Here is an 18,710-nt window from a genome sequence, read left to right on the forward strand (position 1 = left end):
TCTTTGATATAAGGGCTACTGGTACTAAAAGCAAAAGATAAGTGCGTATTGTATGGTGATCAAAGGAACTATGGTTAGTCTTATGGTTAGTCTGCTTGGCAGGGGGTTGGACTCGGTGGCCCTTGTGGTCCTTCCAACTCTGTGATTCTATGATTCTAGTCTGGGCTTTCTTAGTAATTTGAATTTTAGCTTTTCTTTTACTATCAAGCTAAATTTTCAAATTATTCAAGATGCAAACTTACTGATCACATTGATCAAAGTGCAGTATTGACAAGCTGTCTGTCATTGAAGGAAGAAGTAGGCACATGAATCACCAGGACGGGGGGGGGGGGGGGTTTAGGCTATGCTTTGTGCATTTTGACTCCAGCTGGGTATTTTTATCTTTGCAGCATCTTTTCCTGACCTTCCCCAGGATCGTATTCATGCTGGGCTTCGTTGTTGTCCTTTCAATTGTACTGGGCTCCTATTTTTGTTTTACTCTGTATCTGATCCTGACCAACCAGACAAGCAATGAGTGGTTCAAGTCAGCAAGATATAGATGTTCATCCTCAGAGAACGACACCAGGCAGAGGGGTTACAAAAATATTTATTCTAGAGGCATCCAGGGTAACATCACAGAAATTCTTAAGCCAATTATGAGCCCTGAAAAAAAGCAAAGGTGAGTTACCATTGACAGCAGTGGACTGTACAAATCTTAAATTGTTAATCTCAGCACGAAAGTCCCAGGCAAAATTAATCTAGCGCAAGGGTAGTCAATGTGGTGCCCATGGGCATCCAGTGTGCCGGACACTACCTACCTCTTAACAGGGCCTGTGAAAGGTCTTAGTTCTCATCACACTGCCCAGAGAGGGTGTTTGCTCTTTCTGTCCACTTCCTTTTTGCACTGTCTCAGCCTATCCTTCAGTGGCTGGCAGAACTGGATATAGTGGTCCTCCACCCATGCTCTTGGAAGTGGCAGCCATCTCCAAATGTGCCTACTGGCCCCAAAAGGTTAGTGACTCCTGACCTTAACTGTTGAGTCAGCCTTGCAAGCAAGCCCCAACTTACCAGTGCAACTGGAGTAAACATACCTGTTTACTGCTAGTGTCTGGCTGAAATGGAAGTTGAAGCTGCAGTTTGTAGTAGGGACAAGGAACTAACCTCTAGGATACTGCACTGAAGATGGTTGGACTATACAGTGGTACCTCGCAAGACGAATGCCTCGCAAGATGAAAAACTCGCAAGACGAAAGAGTTTTTCGTTTTTTGAGTTGCTTCGCAAGGCGAATTTCCCTATGGGCTTGCTTTGCAAGATGAAAATGTCTTGCGCCTTTTTTTAAAAACCATCAATGCATTCTTATGGGAAACCGTCAATGCACAGTGGTGCTTCGCAAGACGAAAAAACTCGCAGAACGAATTAATTTCGTCTTGCGAGGCACCACTGTAGATGACCCTCATGGTCCCTTTCAATTCTATGATTCTGCTTAGGAGCCCTAAGCCCCTGCTTGCTTCTTGGAACTTTAGGAAACTTTACCCTAGTTTCCAATCATGAGAACTAGAAACTTGTTAACTGGAATAATCAAAGGCTACTGACTGCTTTTGCACAACTAACTTTCATTCATTTCAAGAGTCTGGCATATACAGATTCCTGCTGGATTACATTTAATCTGTAGGATAAGAGAAGTGACAGCTACTTTTTACCAAAACAAAAAACAAACAACCAGCTTTCATCTAATAATAGCTCTCTTTTTATTACATCAGAACTTTGTAGAAAATTATGTATTTTAAAAACATTTACAAACTGTACAATAAGCAATTAAATGTTACATGGTTACAAAATGTACATTGTGGCCTTTATGTAGCAGTTGCAGGATATTAAGATAACCTGTTTTCCTGTATAGTAAAGCATTTTCAAACTTTTCTTTAAAGTTTGCGTCCATTATGAATAGCTTACATTCCATGCCTTATATGGACTTACATACGAAAGGCAAGTAGGTGCCCCAGAAAGGAGGCCTCTGGTTGCATGGCATAGTTTAATTTCTCTGCAAATCCCCCCACCATCCATTTTTTCTCCTCCTCCCACTAAGCTAAGATTAAAGTGCTTCGCTCCATCACTGCCTGATTTCAAGCAGCACCTGAGCACAAGTGCTATGAGGACACTAGTCATCAAGCCCTTTGGCACCACCAGAGTGCCCCAGCCCCATGTGACATTTCCCACAGTGCTGAAGACCACCCACGGGGCAGCCTCCAGAGATTGAATGTAGATATGGCTCTCTCTCCCCTGGTCTAGACTATAACAGTCTGAACCTCCACTTCCTCCTCCTGGGTGGCAATCACAAACTCCCCCGTGTGCTCCATTATTTCAATTTCTTCGGATGCCACCATTGTCACCGTTGCCTCTTCAGCCTCGCTGCTCCCCTCTGTGGCCAACACAGCTCCTTCACCAATGGCTGAAGCCAGCGTCATGGCAACCTGCTCCGTGAGACTCTCGGGAGTTGCTATGGCAATTGTGTCTGTGTCTGTGCCGTCGGGTGTCAAGGCAGAACTTTCTGCCACAGTGACATTCTGGACAATTATCTGATGGCCAGAATTTGCTTGGTTGACGATCTGCTGAACTACTTTCATGATGTGACTGTCCACCTGCATGGAACGAAGGAAATACACCAATGATTCAAAGCCAGATTTGCACACACTGTACCAGAGTTGTTGCACGTGTAGTTTGAGTCCAACAGAGGATGACAAGTGTGGCATACATTTTCATGAACAGCAGCCTTCCCCAAGGTGGTGCCCTCCAAATGTTTCAGAATACAACTCATAGCCAGCACAGCCACTCTTTTAAAAATGTGTCCAGAGAGAAAGAAACAAAAACCATGGAGCCAAAAAGCCCTAAAGGAGGGGGTATGTCAACTACTTGACAATTAATAAATGTTAGTTCCTTTTCACCTATTCTATAAATTGCAAAGGAATATATAGGTAAAGGGACCCCTAACCATTAGGTCCAGTCGTGACAGACTCTGGGGTTGCGGCGCTCATCTTGCTTTATTGGCCGACAGAGCTGGCGTACAGCTTCCGGGTCATGTGGCCAGCATGACTAAGCCGCTTCTGGCGAGCCAGAGCAGCGCACGGAAACGCTGTTTACCTTCCCGCCGGAGCGGTACCTATTTATCTACTTGCACTTTGACATGCTTTCGAACTGATAGGTTGGCAGGAGCAGGGACCGAGCAACGGGAGCTCACCCCGTCGGGGATTCGAACCGCCGACCTTCTGATCGGCAAGTCCTAGGCTCTGTGGTTTAACCCACAGCGCCACCTGCGTCAAAGGAATATATAAGTGGACACAAATCTGACATGCTGTCCAGCTCCAAACTAGCAAGTTCTTCCCTCCTCCAGCAAACTAACAGATGGGGTGTGAAGAGTCCAAAGATAAAGGGTGGGGAAGAGAAGAGAAAATACAGAGGTCGGCAGTGGCTCTTGCTTTAAAATCAGAGTCGCTTTAAGACCAAACCACTTGTTTTTCTTTCTCAGTGCCAGGAACTGGGGAGGTTCTCCTCTCTGAAAGGGGTTGTGTAACTTTGGGAAGTGGACACAGAGCACCTGTGTTGCATACAGAAAAGCTCAGGTTCAATCCCTGGTGGATGGCAAAGACCTTATTCTGCCCTAGATCCTGGAGGGCAGACCCGGTAGAAAGCAGCTTCCTAGATCCACTCTCCCACCCAAGAAGGTATTAAACAAACAGGCTGCCTAGTCTTTTGTGTGTGTGTGTTTTCTACAAAGACATCTCTTGGTAATTTTATCAATGAATTAATCACTTCAAGCTTTAAAGATTTTAGTAGCAAGGATTGTAAGGAGCCTCTTCGGGGAGAGCAACCCACCTCATGCCTTGTCCCTTCTATGATTTCAGCAGCTTCCGTGGTTTCCATCTCTTCGGTAGCTGTCTAAAAGAGAGAGAACACAGATTTCCCCTAAAGCAGGAACTTTACTTTGCAGTGTTTTCACATGCAGGTAATGTCCTCAGGAATGCTCTTTGCTCCAGGCACAATCCACCACATACCTTCTGCTATGCCTCTCAGGCTCAGCCAGCACAGCCATAGGATGCTAGTGCTCATGAAAATGGTTCAAAAAGTAGAATGAACCGGGCTGGTGAAGCCTGGCCTAGTCTGTTCAGAAGCGCTTGACAGATTACAGTCTGGCTCTCACTGCCCCTGGACAAACCACAACTGAAAACCACCCACCAACCCTGCAGTGTAGGAAAACTTGGTTTTCTCAAAGAGATGCTCCCTCAGTGCTGCTCAGCTACCTCAATGATGTACTCTTGCGTATCTGCCACCACTGAAGAGAACTCCACGAGGACTGTAGGAGGATCTTCAGAAATGACTGTTGCAGCCAAATTGTCAGCAGACTGACCTTCCTCCGACACTGCTTCTTCTTCAGCTTCTTTCAAGGCAAGCAGACAGCCACCTAGGTGACGGATAAGGTAACTCTTATCAAATTAAAATAATTTCTGGATACGTGTTCAATCCTGACATGCTCAAGTCTTTTATCAAAATATCATGTCTAAAAACAATCCCCTTTCTGCCAAGGAATACCAAATTCTTGGCCCCACTGTTTGCAAATATAGCTTGTTTCCTTATTCTGGATTATTTGCTCAGGGAGCAACGAACTATTATATAATATTTTAAAATATTAAGCCATGTATACATGCTTTTAAACAAATACTCAGCCACTACAAGAAATCCAGTTCTCCCCACCACCGGATCAAAAGATTCTGACCTCTAGAAACTTCACCAGGAAGGTTCTGCATCCGCCTCCCAACCTTTTGGCCTCTAAATCTTATAGCACTCTACAGAGATGGCAGGTGATAGGGTTGCCAAAAAGCTTCTCTTATTCTAGAAGCTAGCACATGTTGTCCTTGGCTCCAGCTTGCATTTTACATGAAAAGGGCAGCTCCCTTACCTTTGGTCCTCAGGTGCCTGTTGAGGGTGCCATGCTCTGCAAAACCACGGCCACATTTGTAACATTTGAAGGGCTTCTCCCCTGTGTGGTGGCGGATGTGGCGCACCAGGGAACCCTTTTCCCGAAATCCCTGACTGCAGAACTGGCAGACGTATGGTTTGTCATCGAGGTGTGTCCGAAAATGCACCTGCTGGGCATTCTGCAGGACAGGAGAGCATGGAAGCCATGAGTGAACATAGACAAATGCAGCAAACTTCCCACACTGGACCTCGTGGGCAGACAGAAGCATTATCCATCGCACACCACTCTTAAAAGTATTTTTAAAAAATCATCTGCTTCACTTTGAGCACTTCACAAAGCTTCTTGTCTGCCAAGAGCAGTTTTTTAAATAAAGGACAGGTGACTCCAAGGCGCTGGAGGCAGACTTGCTGCCAAAGAAAAATAAACCACCCAACTTTTGGCACAAAGCCCAGCAGAATCCTCCAGCAGTGCTCAGAAATTTTCATTTGAGCACTTTCAGGACACTCAGAGAACTCTAAAGAAGCACAACTCGTGTCCTTCGGGCAAAATGGGAAGCAATGCTCCTCACAAGTCTCCCAGCCACTTTGAGTGCTAATGCCAAGGTAAAATTGCTCTGCCCACTTTTCCCTACTGGCACATGGCCCTCCAAAAGTCACCTAAAAGGGAATGCGGCCCTGGGGTTTAACCAGGTTCCCATCAAAGAACAAGTCCCAAAAGATGTGAGGCTCCTACCTTCGTCTTGTATCTCTTGCCACATTTGGGGCAAGGATATGGCCGCTCATCAGAGTGAACCCTCCTGTGTCCCTTCACATGCGCAATTGTTTTGTACAGCTTGCCGCAATCCCCACAACGGAACCGCCGCTCGTTCACGTGCACTTCCTGGTGTTTTTTCAGCAAGTAGCCCTTGGTGAATCCTTTGCCACACTCTTCACATGGGAAAGGTTTGTAGTCTGGGCAAGGGGTGGGAAGTTTCACAAAAAAGAGGATTGGAGCAGGTGGAATGTCCAGTATTTATGACATTTGAAAATGCAAGGCGGTAGGATATCAAAGAAGAAACTGCCTTCATAGCTGCAGAGGAACTGCCCATAAATTTTCTGTTCGTAGCAAAGACGACAGGTGCCTCAGGCATGAGGCTGATTTAGCCAGAGATCTCAGGGTTGACCTTTGCTCAAAGACTAACCTGCATATAGAAGCTAAACTTAAAGCCAGTATCTGCAATACTCAGCTAAATAATTGAGCAAGCCCCGAGACATCTACCATTTTTGCTATTGAGTAAATAATTTCTCAGTAATCCTGAGGCATTCAAACTATTTTTAGTTTTATGGTATCTTGCAGAAATGTGCACCAAACTAACAGAGAAAATAAATTATTTGCATGCCTTGGAAAGCCACCCAGCTAAAGCCTGATAAAACTTTGTGACTGTACAAGGAAGCAATTTGTCCATGGATACCTTGACGAGACACAACAAGATGTCCCCTTACCAAAATGTCTGCTAATGTGCTGGTCAAGAGAGCTGTGTTCCCGGAAGACTTCACTGCAGTAGGGGCACACCTGGCCCTCATCAGTCGCATCTGCATCTGGCTATGAAACAGAGGGGGGCAGCATAAGTACTTGACATTGCAAAAGCTTGAATCGGGATATCCTATTTGAAAGGCAGCATATGCCACTGTTAAAGCAGCACTGAAGGCAGCAAAGGGCGGCGCACGTCATGTGTTAACCCGTATACAGCTGCACACCACCAAGACCTGTTGTCATGAATCAGCCAAACCTGACTTCAGGAGAGGTGAGTTAACCTAAATAAAGGAAAAACAGCTACCCTGACAAACTTACAGTTTCTGCTTGCTCGATCTTCACGTACTGCTCCCCACACTGCTTCTCAGGCATCTCCACCTCTTCATTCTTTGACTCCTCTGCAACAGTCACCTCATTGGCTTCATCTGATTTGGTCGCCTCCTCCATGGACACCTGTTCTATCACAATCCCAGAATTCCTCATGGCTTCCCTCAGCAAGTTCTCATTGTCATCTCCCTCAGGGGGCGGATCCTCAGGATTTGAAGGCTAAAGAAAACCAGGGACAAAGGCAGGGCAGTTAACTGCAAAGTAGAGACCAATTGTTTTAGCCCCAGAAGTTGCTAAAAGCTCTCTCTTAAGCCAGCATTCCTCAGCCCTTTGAACTCAGGAAACCACTGGCATCTCTTCTCCTGGGCCCCACAACCCATCAGAAAATGCAAATGACTCCCAGAAAATGCTGTATGCAAGGTTTAGATTGGGATTTAACTCCCAGATGTTCCTTGCCTCTCCGCAATTTAGTTAGAATAGCCATTTTTGAGGAAGCAACATTAAACCCCTACCACTGGGCCTGCTCGCTACAGAATCTTTTTACCCTCTGCAATTTTACACTTACACACACTCAGTAGTGGCCCGTCTTACAATTTGAGACCCACTCTCTTAAACAGAAAAACCAAACTCTGTTAGCCAACTGATCTCAGATGCCTGTGCAGAGCGTACCAAAAGTTCTCAAATTTCTAAAGAGGGCGACATAATTAGAACTGCTTGCTTTCTTGCAGATGAGCTTTGAGTTTTGATGCCTTGTGTTGGGCTTGAAATTATCCAGGTAAACTTATCACCTCCAAGATTTCAAAGCAAGACTTCTTTAGAATTTTCTTTCCACCTTGCCCCTTGAGACTGGTCAGGCATGTCGTCTCATAGCTAGAAATCAGTGTGCGTCTCTAGTCTAAGCCAAATGCCAACCTTCCCCTCATCATGAGTGGCACTAACCTCTTGGCCCAACAATTTCTCCTCTGTGATTGGGAGCTCCTGCACCTGGACATGGACTTCATGGAGGACATTCCCTTTTGCATCCGTCACTAAATGAATCACAGGAGGGGACTCCACAGACTGAGCTGCTAGTGAGGGAACAGCCTCTACAGTGGAGTCATTTGACCCTTCAAGAAAAGCAGCAAACAAGAGTCTCAGCAAGCCTAGCTCCCAAATACAACTTCCCACCTTGAGGTCTTCTCTTCCCCCAGTATCCAAAGCAATTTCCTCTGTTTGCAATATTTCTGCATTTACATGATGCTTTCAAATTGTCGAAGTACTTCAAACACCATCTTGTTTACAAGCAACTATTTAAAGTAGGCATGTTGCGGGATGCCTAAGACCTCCTAGAGGCAAGACTTGGATTTCTGTATTAAGAGCCTTGTTGCTTAGCCACCATGCTACTCTACAAGAAAACGCCTCTCAGAAAACAGAGGCAAAGTTACAGAGGACACCCCTCACGTAAGGTCAGAAATGTCCCACCTTACTCAACTGCCTTCTAGATCTGCCATAAACATGAGCTGCATCTTGCTTTGGATCAACAGAGAATACTTTCAATGAAAGACAACAAAACTGTACAAACAGCAGGGCAAGCTGCTGGTCTTTTCACTGACCTGCTGCTAAATCCTCTTTGCTCACAACTATTTCCTTGTTCATATTGAAGCGGGTTTTCTCAGTACAAGGAGTCAAGGATTTCAGGTGCCGGGTCAAGGCTCCTGACTCTCGGAAGCTTTTCCCACATTTCTTGCACTTGTAAGGACGCTCATCTTAACAGGTTGAGAAGTAAAAGACAAGAGTTATGACATGGAAGAAAATGGCCCATGGACTCCAGCTAAAAATTTTTCCCTCTTCTGCTTCTCTCAGAAAAGGAGGCAGATGGGGATGATATGACTGGATCTCAATGGGATGTTCCTTTCATAGCATCCACTGCAGCATCCTTTTGGCAGTGCTAGCAAACTGGAGCCTTAGTCATGGCTCTCATGCCTTCCATTGTCACCAGCAGAGGGGGTTTGTCCATTCTGAGTCAATGATTATACACCAACAAGCAATGAGGGGTTTTCTACACACATAGCACCATCATGGATTTTATAACAAACCAATCTGTCCTCTCACCTGTATGACGACGGTGGTGTCTGATCAGCGAGCCCTTGGTCCTGAAAGATGTCCCACATATCTTACACTCATAATCCTTCCTGCTGCTGTGAGTTATCATGTGAGCTTTGAGGATGCTGGCCTGGAGCAAGGAGAAAGGAACTATTGGTGATGCTGCCAGGCACACAGATCACCTGTTTTAACCAATGGAGAATTTCAAGCTGTAGCTACACAAGCACACACATATATTCACACACAAAAACAAACACACAGTTGTACCTCGGAAGTCAAACGGAATCCATTCTGGAAGTCCATTCGACTTCCAAAACATTCAGGAACCAAGGCACAGCTTCCGATGGGCTGCAGGAAGCTCCTGCGGCCCATCGGAAGCCGCAACGGACGTTCAGGTTCCAAAGAACGTTCACAAACCGGTTTGCACCATTTAGGAGCCAAAACATTCAACTCGCAAGGCGTTTGACTTCCGAGGTACGACTGTATAGGCAAAAATGATGGCGTATACATAAAAGTTAAAATCTGGTTTCGATTTTGAAGGTTTGGCAACATTTTACTTGTACAGTGGTACCTCTGGTTACGTACTTAATTCGTTCCGGAGGTCTGTTCTTAACCTGAAACTGTTCTTAACCTGAAGCACCACTTTAGCTAATGGGGCCTCCCGCTGCTGCCACGTCACCACCGCACGATTTCTGTTCTCATCCTGAAGCAAAGTTCTTAACCTGCGGTATTATTTCTGGGTTAGCGGAGTCTGTAACCTGAAGTGTATGTAACCTGAAGCGTATGTAACCCGAGGTACTACTGTATTCAGATTTGAGTTTTTTACTTGTCTATTGCAAGCCACCCAAATGCTATGAATAAATAAATCTATAAATCAATCAATCAATCAATCTTATTTATTTTTATACGATCTGGTACAAACTTCAAACATACCGTTTTGAATGTCTTGTGGCAAAGTTCACAGACGTATCGGCCTTCTTTATTAACCAGCAGCTTAACTTTGATGAGCTCCATGGAGGCCCCTTCTTCTGGGCCTTCAGGACTATCCTGCCCCTCTCCAGTGTCACCATCAATGTGGCCATTTGGGCTTTCAAATACATGGTCTCCAGCTACAATGACTTCTTTGATGTGCCCACTACCTGCAACCAGAACACCACACAGTAAACCAGATACTATCAAACCATACAAACTATCAAAGTCTGCATAAAGGTCTTATGACAATGACCATTTTGATCCTTGTCATAATACTGTCTTGTATATTTTTTTCACTTTTTCACTGCAAGTGCATTTGATAGTTTTACTAAGTTATTCCTCACAACCCCAAATTCTCTTTCCTGGACAGCCAGTTCATTGCACCCAGAACTTGCGGTTAGTTAGTTATTCTCACAAGTTAGTTATTCTCCTAACTTATGTGCCTCACTCAGCTTACGTGTACTCAGCTTACATTGAACCTCATTTGCCGTTCTGCCGACTGTTCATCTGGTTTGGAGAGCCTATCACATTTCTCATTGTTTGCTTGGATTTTCACCATCCTGCATAATTTGGTTTCATCTGGAAACTTTGCTACTTCATCAAACCCCAGGTTAATTATTAGAGTTAAACAGCTTGGGTCCCTGAGCAACAACACTGCATTTTCCTGTGTTGTGAGAACTGTTTACTCCTACAATTTTTTTGCTGTTCTTTCACCAGCTACCAATCCCCATGACAAGCTGTGAATGAAAAGTTTACTTAGGAACTTTTATTAGGGGGGGTTGTCAAAGGATTATGGAATTCAAGCTTATACTGTTTGATTTACCTTTATGTACTTTCTGCAAGTTTATTGAAACACTCAAAATACCTCAGAAAGTTTGGTGAACATACCTAGTATTGCAGATGTGTTGCTGATTTCTTCTGTTATTGGAGAAGCTTCAACAACTATATGAGCTACAGTTATAGGCTCTTCAACAGATGAAATGACCTGTGCAGCAAACTGAGTTTTAGTAAAAGAATGCATATTGCAATAGTTATAGCCAAACAGTGAGATACAAAATTAAAAATATTTCTCTGCTCACACTTTATTCACTCTTCCCCAAAGTGATGGAGGTTTGTTGTCTGCACCAATCAAGTGCTGCTTGCAAAGGAACACCTGGGAACTCCTTTTGAGGTTCAGTGGTTCCTTTGGAATCATGTTTTTAGATGCCTTAAAACCTGACATCAGATGTGGAGGTGTGCTTTGGGGGAAATGGCCTCACAAGTCAAACGAGGACCCATGCCAGGCCCAATTAGGTCCACTGGCCAGAGGCTTCCCACTACTGATTTCAACAGTAGTCAGTTGACTTACCCTGCCACTCTTGCAGTAGGACTTAAAAAAGACATCTGTGAATTTCCAGGCATCACACCTAAGCCTCCCTCAAACCCATCCAGTAATTACCCAAAACTACTAGAGCAATATTGCCATGCTTTCCCCCACCCGCTGCCCACAATGAGAAAACTTGTCCTAGCAAGCAGTCTCAGGGCTAGAAGAAAATCCAGCCATCGCCTTCCCCACATCCTGCCTCAGGAAACTTGCCGGGGTTGTTACTGCTGTAGTATCTTGCTGCCTCTGGCAAAGCTTTTGTAATTTGTGCTGTACAAATTCTTCCAAAGAAGTGAACTCAGACTGGCACCGACCACACTTGTGTCTGTCATCTTCATCTAAAATTCAAAGGATAAGAAAACTGTCACCATCTTCAGATGGAATAACAAGACTATTTAAAGACAAAGCATTCAGACCAGCTGGTTTCTAGCTTATATTGGTCATTATATGACAGGAAGGAAGTTGTACAAATTGCTACCTAAGCATTAATAGGATATCTTGAGAACACACCTTGACATAAAAGCATCCAGTAAATATGAAAAACAAGCTGAGAAGAATTTAACATTGATTTTGCAATGCTTAATAAGGGTCAAGTGCAGAAAGGGGCAGAGCTCCTGCAGCCTAAAAAGCTGTGTAGAAGAGAATTTCAATACAGCAGCTTGCACAAGTTACACTGCTGAAATCGCCATTCCCAGCACTTCCACTGTCCTCTCTTAAATGTGACCATGAAATACATGCTTTCTCAGAGAAAAGATGTAGGCAGGAGCTATTTTACAACTGAGCAACTCTGGCTAAGAAACAAGTCTATCATGTTTCTTTCCTGACTCTGGCACATTAGCAGAAGCAGTGTTCCTGATCATTCTCATCCAGGCCGCGGTTTAAAAGAACAGGTGTTGGGTTACATTAAAAAGAAGTGAAACTTCAGGGATATAAACTCTGAAAGCTCAGTGCGGCTTTCGCAGACCTGCCACCTTCCAGACGTCTTGGCATAGATGTCAATGTTTCCCTTTTTTTAAGGGAAATTCCCTTATTCTGAATAGGATTCCTCGCAAGTAAGGGGAAAAGTTGACAGCTATGTGTCTTGGGCTACAACTCCCATCAACCTCAAGCATGGCCACGTTGACTGAGGCTCATGAGAGTAGTAGTTCTGAGAGTTGTAGAGGCTGGAAGCGAGGAACCCGACAGGAGGCTGCGTGGCACCCTTTTCCCGAGGCTCAACCAACTTTTTGCCTGCAAGTGAGTCCCACGCTTGCCATTTCTCGCTCCAAAGCAGGAGGGGCGCAGGCGCGACACCGTAATTCTCAGAAGAGGGAGGCCTCCACTCTCCCATCGTATTGGACCTTCACCTTTATTCGGTGGCTTAAGGAGCTGCTGCATCGACAAGTCCAAGAGTGGGCTGCGCAAAGAGCTGAGGGGACCACAGGCACCCCTTCCTCCTCAGGAGGAACATTACTTTACAGAGAGTAAGAGACCCCTCCCCTCCCCCCCATCCCTGCCTGCCTGCCAAGCCGGTACCTTCTTCACCGAAAGGCGCCGGGAGACTGAGGAAGGCGGCGGGCCCCTGGTTCGCGCCGGAGACCGCCTCAGCCGCACACTCCTGTCCCCGTGGCCCAACTGCCGTAAGCCCCGCCGGCCCAGCGCTCGTTGCCATCGCGGCCTCCATGTCGCAAGGCGCCGCAACCATCAAGATGGCGGCTTTACGGCCGTGTCGTCATAACAACGAGCCCGGCGCCGCCACGGGGCGGGGCCGCAGAGCCCGAACTTTTGCCAATTGAGGCGAGGCTCGGGGTTTCCTCTCCTCAGCTCACCTGAAGTGGGCAGAGCCGCCACGGCGCCGCAGCCAATGAGGAGCAAGGGCGGAAAGGCTCTATTTCGGCTAGGCCAATGGGAACCTGGCAAATGCGGACGAAGCCCGAGCAAACGAAGCGAGGAGACGGCGTCTCACCCAATAGCAAAGTGGCTTCGCTTCATCTCGGCCAATAAGCAGCTACGGCGGGCGGGGCTCAGGCAGGGGTCTAAAGGCTGCGGTCACCTCACTCTCTCCCTCAAGGCGCAAGATGAGGCGGAGCCTGAAAAGCCGGCCCCGCCCAATCAGCGCCAGCTCGCGCCGCCTCCCAACCAATCGACGTCGAGCAGAAGTCGTGAGAAGAAAGCAGCGCCGGTTTCTCTCAGTCCGTCCATCTGAGCAGGTCCGCGATGGCGAAGCGGTGCGAACGGCTGGGAACATCGGCCGCGGCGCGGTCGGCGCTACGGGACGCGGAGGCGGTGCTGTTCGACTGCGACGGGGTGCTGTGGCGGGGCGAGGCGGCGATTCCCGGGGCGGCGGAGGTGCTGGGCCGCCTGGCGGGCGCCGGGAAGCAGCTGTGCTACGTGACCAATAACTCTTCGCGCACGCGCCAGGCCTACGTGGAGAAGTTACAGCGCCTGGGCTTCCCGCCGGCCGAGACGCGGCAGGTCTTCGGCTCCGCCTACTGCGCCGCGCGCTACTTGAGCCACGCCCTTCCTGCGGGAGGCGCCGCCTACGTGTTGGGCGGGGCCGCCCTCAGCGCCGAGCTGGAGGCGGTGGGCGTGGCGCACCTGGGCACGGGCCCCGCCCCCGAGCCGGGGTCCGCCAACTTTGGCTCCCGCGCCCCGCTCGATCCTTCTGTGCGGGCGGTGCTGGTGGGCTACGACGAGCACTTCAGCTACGGCAAGCTCTGCCTGGCCCTGCGCTACCTGATGCGCGACGGGTGTCTCCTGGTGGGCACCAACCGGGACAACCGTCTGCCGCTCGAGGGAGGGAGCGCTGTCCCCGGTGCGTACACGCGTGTTATTGTGTATGTGTGCGCGCTCCCGCGCGCTTAAGTGCGTCAGACCGCATTTGAGCTCCAGCTGAGCGCGACCGTCCGGAAGGGCACAGGTGGTTGAGCGAGCATAGGACGTGACGGAGGACACGTTCACACGCTCACATTTAAAGCGCTACAATATCACTTGAACAGCCATAGTTTTCCCTAAAGAAAGCTGGGAGTTGTGGTTTAAAGGTGCCGAGAGTTGTCAGTAGACCTCTAGTTGCCTCAGTTCACAGTGTAGTGTGACAATCAGTCCCTCTTCCCAGGGAGCTCTGGGAATTGTAGCTATGTGAAGCGAATGGTGGTCTAGCAATGCTCAGCATCCTTAACGATCTGTGGCTACCATAAGTCTTTGGGCAAAGCCACAACTAGTTTAAAGTGGTGTACTGCTTTAAATGTATGGTGTGAATGTGGCCTGTGTCTGGCTACCATCTGAGTGCATGCAGTCTCCCTTGCCTTTCCCCTGCAGGAATGCTGCTTTTTAATGTTTTAATGTTTAGTTATCCTTCTAGCTTACCGTGTATTGGAAGCAATTTTTGAAATCCAGCCCAATTTTTATCATCACTACCCTGTTGAGATAGATTACGCAGTCCAAAATCACTCAGTGAGCTTCATAGAGAGCTTCATCTGAGGTCAAGACTAACCCTCATCCCAAGCTTCCTTTAGCCCATTTGTTCTGTCCTGTAAGCCCTCATTAGTATGGCTAAGTGTGAAGAATGATGGGAGCTGTAATAGGAACAGAGAATGCTCCCTTATACTTAAATCATTAGCCTCTCTAGTTCGGGACCTGCTACATTGACTGGTAACTGCTTTCCATGATCAGTACTTTTATGGTATGTGGGCTGCACGCTGCAACAACCTTTATTGGTAGTGGGTGAACACACATGAAAGAGAGGGAGGAGGCCTAAAATGAAGAGAAAGTTCTGATTGGGTGCAGACAGGTGGAGGCCTTTCTGATGAGGAGGACCTTGCTAGGACCACCACACTAGCTGCTTCCTGATATGTGGGCAGATGTTTTCATTTTAAAAAGTTTAATGTCTTTTATCTGGGTGAATAGTTGCTTCAGGGGGGAAAATGCCCTCTGCTCTAGAACCTCAACCCCTTAAAGGTAGCCTCACAGTTGTTTTGCTCTCAATTTGGTCTCTTCCCAACTCTTTTCAGCATTTGTCACACACCATGGTATGACAATCCTATGTCAGTCTTTAGCTGTGGGGGTTGTCCAGTGGGATGTACTGACTAGTGGTTGTTGTGGAGTACCAGCAGCTACTTTAAAATGGTGCAGAGATTAGGATAGACATGTGGACTGGGGGTGGGTGGGATCATTTGCGAGGCTTGGCAGATTTGACCTGAAAGATTGCCTTTAACATTTCTGAGGAACAGGACTTTAGATTGTTCAGCCAATGTGGGAGTGATACTGTTTTCTGTATGATTCCCTGCTTGGGTATTGCTCCGCGCATGATTTGTGTTTGCCTTCTTTAGTAGTACAACATAGCTGAGTTCTCACAGCTGGCTTCCCCCACTGACAGGCTTTATAGACTACTGAGATAAGTTTGGGGTTTGCACTTGTTCCTCAGTGCTGTATCTGGCTCACAATTGCTTTGCTTCTCTTTTTAGGAACTGGCTGCCTTGTCAAAGCAGTGGAGACGGCAGCAGAGCGTGAAGCATTCATCATCGGCAAGCCCAACCGCTACATCTTTGAGTGTGTGGGCAAGGAGTTCAACATCGATCCAGCTCGCACCATCATGGTCGGCGACCGCTTGGACACAGACATCCTCATGGGCAACAACTGCGGCTTGACAACTCTTCTGACCCTCACAGGGGTCTCCACCCTAGAAGAAGTAAAAGGTCACTTAGAGAGTGACTGTCCTGAGCGGAGAAAGCTAGTCCCCGATTACTATGTTGATAGCATAGCCGACCTTCTCCCCACCCTCCAGGATTAAAAAAGGGAAGTTTTCCAGCTTTTAAAATGTATCTTCTCCCCATCCCCTGCACCCTCAGTGGCTCGAGGCTGGTAGTAACCCTCAGTTACTGCAATGCACATGATTGCTGCTTGTAACTTCAGAGACTTTTAGTGTGTAACTTAGAATTCAAGGTCTCTGTTTACAAATTCCTTTAAAATGCACTTTGGAACAAAGAGGGAAGTGTGTTGTGTTGGTTAGCTTTCAGATGTTGTGAAGCATTAGGTATGTCTTAAACAACCGCAGTGTTAATGGCATCAGGGTAGAGTCTTGCTCAGCTGGGTTAAAGGGATTGGGCAGGCTTCTCTTAAAACTTTTCACTGTGGTTCTTTGTGGAAACTATATCCACGTCTGTGGGAAATTCAGGGAAATGAGCAGTAGGAGGGCAATTGCTCTTTTCTGACCTGTAGAACTTGACTTTAAGCTTGGCTTTGATGCTTACTCAGGTCCCGGTTTTAGGCAGCCTGCTTCAGATGTGATTTCAGGAAATAGAAAATCACTTGTGTGTTCAATAATTTTGTTGTTGCGCCTTTCCACACAGCCATTTGCACTTGCTTCAATATGCAAAACACGAAAGATGCTGTCGTGTTTCATGTATTCCTCTAAGATAGTAGGGGTGTGTGTGTATGTGTGTATAAATATAAATATATATATAGTGATGTGAAGAACAGATATCTATTTTAAAAGTGAATTATAATATATCAAAAATAGAATTTATTGTTCAGGAGAAATATCAATAGATTTCCAAAAGATCTTGCTTGTGTTCTTCAGTACATACCACAGCAATACCTGCACAGTCTGCAAGGTGAAGTACCATTTTAAGTAAGGATCATTTGAGGATTCCCAAATTGTGCTAATGGTTGAATTACACATGCAAAGTTACAAAAATGGCACAGTCACATGAAGGTCTTCCTATAAGTTGTAGTAGTTAATGATCCCAAGCATAAATTGTACCATCTGTGGGATCCTCTGGCATAAATATTTTGCGTTCAAGCCATTTTGAAGTCACTGCTGATCAAGCAACTACAGTAACTTGTCCTGTGCTTCCTATTAAGATCTTAATAGTGGTTTGTTCAGAGGACATTGGAAGTCCTTTGCAGATCCACCTTGGCACCAATTGTCTGCTGAAAATGGGAGTTCAAGCCATTTTGTTTTGCTGTTTTGTAGGAAACATGATTAAATGCACTCTTGAAGTGTCTGGGTAGTTTTGTCCTTTTGACACTAAATGCCAAATTGTGTAATAACAGCTGAAGAAATCTGATATGGAGATGTAAGGATGAAAGCAGCACTCACTTTGGGTAAACAACAGATGATGCTTGTTTGCTTTCATTTTCCAAATTGTGTGCACATCCATTGTGTGCAGATTATGCTTCCTGTATCACAGACACTTGAAACTTGCATGAACTTGCCACTTTTTGATGCAGCAATAATTGTGTTGTCCACCGTGAAATATATTTTGTATTTATAAATATTATAGGATTAGCATTGACACTTAGAAGTGCTAAAGATACACAATAACACCCCCCCCCCCCAGCAAGGTACCCTTTATAATCTGTTTCCCAATAGAACTTTTTTTCTTCTTCGGCTTGCTGAACTGATTTGTAAGTCTAAAGGTTTTCTCCATCTTCGATGATAATGCAAACGGTTTCTTTCTTGCTGTTTGGACTGACTTGAAAATAATATGATGTCCTTTTGCTAGGACTTGTGCTTATGCAAATCTGGGGAAATTGAGGAATTGTTCCATATATGATAAATGTTGTTTAGAAACCTGTCAACAACTGCTCATACTTACTAGCCATGCAATAGAGCCTTTCACCTCTTTTCACTGTTTCTTCCCTTGTTGTGAAACTGTGCTGGTGAAAGACCAAGCAGTCTGTGTAAAAGCATCTGGGGAAATTCAGTCCTGTTCTTGAGTCATATTAAACAAGAAGTCTCTCTTTTTTCTTTGTGTTGTTGCCTTTTAATTTTGCATGCTATAAACCTCATTCATGTTCATCAAAAATAATAAGCAAAATAAGCCTTTTACCCTGTTTTTTTAAATTGGAATTGTTTCCATAAGGTTTCATTTGAATTGTCTGTAGCTTCATGATCGAATGTGGAAGAGACCTGCTTGAGAGCTAAATTGTGCAATGTTGTAAATATCCAGGAGACACCAGTGCGAAGAAGATTTTTCTTTTATTTAAATTGGCTGTGTGTTCTTTCCTGTTTCAAATTAATAGTTTGAATTTCTGGTTCCTAATGTAAGGTTAGTGAGAATTGTTTTTTGGTAAACTAAGACTAGCAATCCTATATACCGTATTTTTCGCCCTATAGGACGTACTTTTTCCCCTCCAAAAATGAAGGGGAAATGTGAGTGTGTCCTATGGGGCGAATGCAGGCTTTCGCTGAAGCCTGGAGAGCGAGAGGGGTCGGCGCGCAGGAAGCTATCCGCAAGCTTGCAAGCCCAGCGGGAGTTCCCGCGGGCTCGCAAGGCTTGTGGGCTGCAGCCCGAAGCATGGGGCGCCCTCCAGAGAGCGCCCGGTGCTTCGCACAGGTGTCCGCAAGCCTTACGAGCCCGGCGGGAATTGCCGCCGGGCTCGCAAGGTTTGCGGGCTGCAGCCTGAAGCATGGGGCGCCATCCAGAGGGAGTTCCCGCGGGCTCGCAAGGCTTGCGGGCAGCAGCCTGTTCTGGGGGCTGGGGTGGGGGGAAGCTCGGGCGGCTGGGGGGGGGGAAATAA

The 18,710-nt window shown here is 46.4% G+C and overlaps 3 protein-coding genes and 1 long non-coding RNA gene across 11 annotated transcripts in view; 3 read left to right on the plus strand and 1 right to left on the minus strand.

Moving 5' to 3' along the window:
* Positions 1-9,759, plus strand: part of ZDHHC4 (zDHHC palmitoyltransferase 4) — a 28,849-nt gene extending 19,090 nt beyond the window's left edge. For 7 of the 8 annotated variants that reach the window (XM_083414030.1, XM_083414033.1, XM_083414032.1 and 4 more), the window contains 2 exons: positions 390-1,164; positions 1,414-1,817. In XM_083414030.1, coding sequence (XP_083270156.1) covers positions 390-662 — 273 coding nt within the window. In that variant the 3' untranslated portion in view covers positions 663-1,164; positions 1,414-1,817. Of the gene's footprint in view, positions 1-389; positions 1,165-1,413; positions 1,818-3,878 lie in introns of those variants that run through there. The other variant, XM_083414034.1, reaches the window with a different exon arrangement.
* E4F1 (E4F transcription factor 1) lies at positions 1,704-13,025 on the minus strand. Its single transcript, XM_083413992.1, has 14 exons — positions 12,723-13,025; positions 11,421-11,545; positions 10,733-10,829; positions 9,806-10,011; positions 8,882-9,002; positions 8,383-8,535; positions 7,730-7,896; positions 6,782-7,009; positions 6,433-6,532; positions 5,684-5,901; positions 4,931-5,129; positions 4,275-4,435; positions 3,850-3,912; positions 1,704-2,618 (listed from the first exon to the last, which is right to left on the minus strand). The coding sequence occupies exons 1-14, from the start codon at positions 12,889-12,891 to the stop codon at positions 2,265-2,267; spliced, it is 2,361 nt and encodes a 786-aa protein (XP_083270118.1). The 5' UTR covers positions 12,892-13,025; the 3' UTR covers positions 1,704-2,264.
* On the plus strand, positions 2,628-3,716 carry LOC310664683. Its single transcript, XR_014505036.1, has 2 exons — positions 2,628-2,876; positions 3,639-3,716. It is a non-coding gene; the product is annotated as an uncharacterized lncRNA (long non-coding RNA).
* Positions 13,026-13,327: 302 nt separating the features above from the next.
* Positions 13,328-17,933, plus strand: PGP (phosphoglycolate phosphatase). The gene is made up of 2 exons (XM_083414044.1): positions 13,328-14,001; positions 15,650-17,933. Exons 1-2 carry the CDS (start codon positions 13,404-13,406, stop codon positions 15,973-15,975), a joined length of 924 nt encoding a protein of 307 aa, XP_083270170.1. The 5' UTR covers positions 13,328-13,403; the 3' UTR covers positions 15,976-17,933.
* Positions 17,934-18,710: the final 777 nt, after the last annotated feature.

Source organism: Podarcis tiliguerta (genome assembly GCF_965153285.1).
Source record: "Podarcis tiliguerta genome assembly, chromosome: 14".
Lineage (NCBI taxonomy): Eukaryota > Metazoa > Chordata > Lepidosauria > Squamata > Lacertidae > Podarcis > Podarcis tiliguerta.

Bases quoted from the DNA above. Each gene is read 5' to 3' on its own strand.
- E4F1 (XM_083413992.1), bottom strand. From the start codon at position 12,891: ATGGTTGCGGCGCCTTGCGACATGGAGGCCGCGATGGCAACGAGCGCT. The intron at 7,897-8,382 runs GTCAGTGAAAAG...CTTTTCTTGAAG, and splicing joins CAAAGAGGATTTAGCAGCAG to GGTCAAATGACTCCACTGTA. The intron at 6,533-6,781 runs GTAAGTTTGTCA...TCTGTTTCATAG, and splicing joins AGATCGAGCAAGCAGAAACT to CCAGATGCAGATGCGACTGA.
- PGP (XM_083414044.1), top strand. From the start codon at position 13,404: ATGGCGAAGCGGTGCGAACGGCTGGGAACATCGGCCGCGGCGCGGTCG. The intron at 14,002-15,649 runs GTGCGTACACGC...TTCTCTTTTTAG, and splicing joins GGGAGGGAGCGCTGTCCCCG to GAACTGGCTGCCTTGTCAAA.